This window comes from Phragmites australis, chromosome 21 (assembly GCF_958298935.1).
Source record: "Phragmites australis chromosome 21, lpPhrAust1.1, whole genome shotgun sequence".
NCBI lineage: Eukaryota > Viridiplantae > Streptophyta > Magnoliopsida > Poales > Poaceae > Phragmites > Phragmites australis.
In genome coordinates this window covers 19,368,922-19,375,042 of record NC_084941.1, presented here as the reverse complement: position 1 = coordinate 19,375,042, position 6,121 = coordinate 19,368,922, and the positions used below count along the sequence as shown (strand labels likewise).

At 42.8% G+C, this 6,121-nt stretch overlaps 1 protein-coding gene across 1 annotated transcript; it reads right to left on the bottom strand.

Annotated features, from left to right (window-relative positions):
- Positions 1 to 861: 861 nt before the first annotated feature.
- LOC133902893 (uncharacterized) lies at positions 862 to 1,671 on the bottom strand. Its single transcript, XM_062344215.1, has one exon. It carries the CDS (start codon positions 1,585 to 1,587, stop codon positions 1,057 to 1,059), a length of 531 nt encoding a protein of 176 aa, XP_062200199.1. The 5' UTR covers positions 1,588 to 1,671; the 3' UTR covers positions 862 to 1,056.
- Between the last annotated feature and the right edge of the window lie 4,450 nt (positions 1,672 to 6,121).

Genomic DNA, 6,121 nt, shown 5'->3' with positions numbered 1-6,121 from the left:
TTGGATCAGATATTGATTGCCTTGAGAGGATTTAAGGGGTATCCATGTCTTTACAGGTGACTCAACTCGTTTTTAGTCCTCTGTTGCTTTCTAGTGGCAATGTTTGTGTGTTGATCATCATTCAAGTGGCATTAGTTCATTTCCTCTTTTGATTATCACAAACCTGCAAATACCTAAGAAACAAGTGGTATTTTGAAAATCATCAAGGACTAACATGTTATTCTAGTTTTAAATTGCAATCCATGCTAATACTGTTTCTGATCCGATTTACTTGTTTAAGATACGACCGCACTTTCGAGTGCAAAATTTCGAACATTACTTTTTGTAAGTATATATTAATAGGAATTGATAAGTATAGTGTTCAAGAAGTAATTTCATGAACAATTAATGAACCAATATCATTCCCATGTAGCAAATTAAATTCTATTGATGTACTGTAGTGGTAAAATTATAATTAAAATTTTGGATGCACAGAATCTAGGATGACATCTATTTTGGACTAGAGTTTATGCAATAGAAAAACAATAATTTGCACAGCCACTACAGAACATATTATGAGCTTAATCTGTTGATAAGTTCATTAATTGAGCTCTCCAAGATTTCGAGATTGTTTGGTGCAAAAATCATAGATTTCTCTTCAGATCTAAATCAAATCCTCGTTTCTTATGGAAGCATAAGCTACTTGAATGACACCAAATATTTGAGCGCATCCACTTGAATGCTTGCAAACACATATGAACAAAGCACACTGCACACGATGAACAATAAATTAACATAAGTTTCTTGTTTAATTACACCGTCCCATTCCATTGACCATTTGTTAATTATTTTCACCGTCCCTTTGCCCCCACTTTCCAGCTAAACCCCATCAGAAACACAAAACAAAAGAAATAAAAAGATTGACACGCACACCGATTAACTGCTCCACTTATCTGTGTCAAGCATTTTGTCACCAACCAAAGCGAAGGCATTCACAAAAGATGACAGAAGATGGTACAAAAAAATTCCTTAAACAAACCGAACAAACTTTCCCCTGTCTTAGGTTGATTCTCTACGTCAAGCGCCCGGCGAGGCCTCACGCCGAGCCTCGAAGTCGACGACGACGAATGTCGCCATCTCTTCCTCGCTGCCTGCGCCCGACAGCTTGGCGTCGGAAGCGGTCACGCACCACATCTTGGCCGTGCAGGCGTCCGCGGCCACTCCCTCGGCGGCGCTGACGCTGACGCTGGACATCTTGGCCGCGTCGCCGTCGGCCGAAGACCGCTTGAGGAACTCGATGCAGTCCTCGACGGCCTCGTTCCGGATCGAGTCGTCCCGGCGGCACGCCTCGGCCACGGACGCGTCGGAGTACCGTTGCCAGCCGGCGCGCGGAGAACTGGCCTTCGCCTTGCCGCTCTTAGTGTTGCGCTGCACGGAGGCCCTGGACACGGCCGACAGCATGATGAGCCGGAGCACGACGTCGCGGATTCGCTCCAGCAGCGAGACCGACGCAGCCGGCTGCGCCGTGGAGGCGCGGCAGCCTCCGCTTCCGGGCACCAGCCGCAGCATGCACGCCGCCGTCGCCTTCATGGCTTTGGTGCCTCTCATCCTGCTGCTGCTTGCTTGCTTCTGTGCGATGGCGACAATGGATTTGAGGGTGGTGAGTGAATCAGAGTGAAAGTGAGAGTTATGTGTTTGTGGGGGTGTGAAGTGTTATGCGGAACACAAGGGCGTTTAGCGTTTTATAAAGGGTATATTACGTGTAAAATAAACTACCAATGCACTAGTTTTGTACTTAACATCGGTATTTGTGTCTCTGGCCTAGGCTGGGCGGGAGCCGTGCCTTGGCTTGGCTACTGGCTTAGTCGCTTTGCATAAGACAAGTTGAATGCTCCTCAAAAAATTATGTGGGCAGAATATTAGGATATATATAATATGTCATCAAAAACTCCTTTAAAATCCAATAGAAAAAATAGGAGAAAAAATATGACATATATATATATATGCTTGTATTGATATTGCTTTATTAAAAACCTTATATGAAAAATCATATAGGAAAAACACATGAAGAAAAAATGTGCAATAACAGGTTATATATACTAGGGATTTACTCCTCTGAACTTTGCAAATCTTGAAACCTTCTCATACCAATTTCATGTACACATCTTTGGAATGTGGACTTAAGTAAAGACTTCGTAAATAAATGTACGAAATTATCACAGTATTTTGTTTGCAAAATTTCTATCTCTCTGTTTTTCTGTAATTCATGACGATAGAATAATTTTGGAGCATTATGTTTTGTAATGTTGCTCTTTATATAACTTGATTGTATTTGTACAATACAAGCTAAATTATCTTCGTAGATAATTATTGGTGATTCTAATTCACCAATACCACATGACTATTGTATGTGGTTAATCATTCTGTAAAGTCATATACATTCATATGATGCTTCGTATAATGCAATTAATTCAGAATGATTAGTGGATGTTATCACAAGGGTCTGTTTAGATGACTTCCATGAAAATGTTGTCCCACAAAATAGGAATGCAAATCCTGTTTGAGATCTGGTATTATAGGGATCTGATAAGTAGCTAGCATCTATATATCCAATCAAGATATATCTTGATTTTTCTTATAGAATAAACCAAGATCTTTAGTGACATTGCCATCCTTGGCATTGCACAATCGTAGCTTATGATTTGTAATTTTGGTGGAAGTAAACCTTAAACTCCAATGGTTATTCCAAGCATGCTAACTCCAATGATTATTGCAAGCATGCTATAGCTGTGTATGTATTGGTTATTATCTGGACATATTGTTTCTTGTGCTAATCAGCAGGCCTTCTTCAAAAACTGAAAATACATGAGCTCGTATTCCTTGTTTCTTTGGCTGTGTAGCTGTTGCCCATAAGCTTAAAAAATCGGTTGCATCTAAGCTTAAGAATGCTCCCTGTTGGTGATGCACCCATTTTCTTAATCTGATTTATCTAATTTTTGCTGAGCACAGATCAACAACAATAACTAAACAAATTATGTGATTGAATGGTTTGGATATCTAACCTGTGCATAGTTGATATTTTCTCTTAAAGCTTCATCCACTTGACAAATTAGATGCATGCACTTGTACGTCTGATTTGTTCTATACTTCTATGGCACTTGTATGTCTGATTTTTTCTATGACACTTGTATGTCTGATATCCACTTGTATGTGAACTGAAACAAACATGGCTATATCTCTTATGAACCTTTCTCTATTGTTGAATCTGAATCTAAAACTATCTATGGCTGTATGTGAACTGGAAATAGCTTTGATCATTTTCTATATCCACTCCTATGGTTGTATGTGAACTAAAACTAGCTCTGAACAATTTTCTATTGCTGATTCTTGTCAGGCTCGAAGAGAAAGGCAAGCGACGGTGCTAGTCAGAGTGTAGCTCTCGATGTGATAGCATCATCTTCAACACCTACAGCTGAGAGGGTTTGTATTGATGATGAGGGTGGTACACAAGGGCAGCTATAACACTCGGTTTTCTAAGGAACAAAACTGGGCACAACACATATATGTCAGGATCAAGTTTCATACATGTGTTACATCATCAGTGTATCATCACAGTGTCATTAATACAATAATGTCATTAACTTAATACAAAAGGACCTGAGGGTCTAAAAGGAAACATAGTGAAACTAAAGATCTTCAGTGCCAGCAGGCCTCCATATTCCACAGGCGTCGAGCAGGGGCACTCCATCCTAGAACAGTAACTCCGGGTCAAAATCATTTTCATCAAAGGTTGCAGCTTCATGGACGACTTCTGAACAACGGTAGAATGCAAGAGAAGGGATAACGAGTGTGAGTAAAAAAGTATACTCCGCAAGTGTGGGAAAAACATGCTATTGGGCTAAGTCAAGGAAAGGTTAGACACTGGTTAACTGCACTAAACAACTATGACCTATGACTTCAACAACAGCATCCTATATACTAAGTGAGGAGACACAACTATGATAAGGGGGAACAACTCATCGGATTCCATCCGACTACCAAGACTCACCAAGTAATTCCATTACCCGGCTACCTGACCAACTATACCAAAACCCTGATCCCAGCTAATACTGAAGAAGTCCAAGTCTTCTCTTATCCATGAGCATGGCTGATCGACCAGATCTGCAGAGTTTGCACAACTTTCCCCACGAGTCGTGATTCCTGTGTTGCTTCACACTTCTAGGGTGTAGAGTCGGAGTCTCACTACAAGGCCTTTACAAAGCTCCCGCCAACTTGCAGACACCCACTGAGGTTTCACTGCTAACAGACGATTACATCGCTGCAGAAGCCCCCTCTTGTGCCACTCAACCGTCCAACGGTGCCTATAGAGTTAGAGGGGTGGCTAATTAGTTAGCCAGGACGTACCCATATAGGTCTTATGGTTGTGCAGACTCACTTGGTTACATGTTCAAGAACCGGTCCTTAGGACACCACACAAGAACCAACACAAGCCTATTGTTCAGCACCACCTCAAACCAACCATCATATTAGGATCCCTATACCATGTTGCTACAAGATTACCATACCCATTTCTGGTTGCATAGACATTAGTCAAGATTAACATTTTCCCCATCTATTACTGCATTAGCATATACTACCCATTTTAACCCATGATTAAACAATAGCGATAAGGAATAATCATACAAAGCTAGTAAACCCTAACATAGGATTCCAATTTAGAAAAGCATTCATAGAAGAATAAAATAGCTAACATGAATTCTAAAATAGGAGCAAAATGTTCAAGGACACTTGCCTTTAGTGGAGGGTTGCTCAAAGTCCTCGAAAGCTTGATCTTGAAGATTCCCGAATTGCTCACCTGCTAATCAACATACCGGAAGAAGCACATAAAGGAAACTACTAATAACAGTACACCATACAATACTAAAACTAGGTAAAAAACCCTATAAAAAGATTCTACATGACACTATGATAATTTGAGCGTGAAAATTGCCCAAACAGAAGCTACGAGCAAAAAATTATAAGCTTTTGAAGTTCCAGGGGCATTTCTGCAAATTTTACTTAATTTCTGAGTATAAACTGATTTGTTTTTATACTGAAAATCTTATTTATGACATCAGCTCTGATTGGGTTCAGAGAGGTGACGCGGCTACAACGAGGCGATGACTGGGCCTACTGACGTGGCTCTCATCTACTTAAATCACACACGTCAATCTCGCAATCTACTCAGATGTAATGCATCAAAGGGGTATGAGAACTTCTAATCGCAGTCGCTCAAAGTCGATTGGACAACGTGAGTTAACCTGGCTCAGCTCCATGTTGGACGTCGGCAATGGCAAGCTAGGCATGGCGGTGCACGATTGAAGTGGTGGCGGTTCAGCGCGCGGGTGATCGTGGAGCTCCGACAAGCGGCGGAACACGGCAACCAGATGATGACGAACTCGCACGACAGGTCGCCAAGCATCGGAAAGGGCAGCACTAGCTTGGTGACAATGGTTTGCGGTAGCACATAGGGCTGAGGCAACGCGACGTGCTAGATAGGACCATGAGCTACCCTAATGTTCACTCTACGTCTATCGGTGCTAAGGGAACTGAAAGGGAGGGAGGACCGACCTTGAGCACGCGGGGAGGGCGATAATAGCGGTGGTGGCCGACGGGAAGATGAACCCCAAATCCGACAGCGTTGGAGCCCCTCTGCGATGGCCAACAAAATCCAAAGGTCAAAAGGAGTATCAAGAGCTCATGGCTGCAAAGAATTGAGAAAGGGGCGGCAGCTTACCAAGCAATTGAGCGACAAAGCAAACGAAGAAGAAGAAGAGCATGTCACATGGCTTAAATAGAGGAAGAAGGAAGGGGAGATGGGTGACCAACTGGCGGGGGAAGGGAGGGAGATCCACACGTCATGAATGCGCCATAACTCGGCATGAGTGGGTGGCTCATCGGGAGGAAATCACGATGGTGTGGCGTGGCCGTTTCGAATGGAAGGGGATTGGGCAACGCAGGTGGGTCGGACTGAGAAGGAAAAGAGAGGCTCCGAACCAGGCTGAGAGGAGAGGAGGAAGGGGAGGAGTGAATGGGCTTCGGCCCTAGTGGGGAGAGGAAGGAGGAGGCGGCCCGGGGAAGAGAAAAGAGAGGGAAAGGAGAT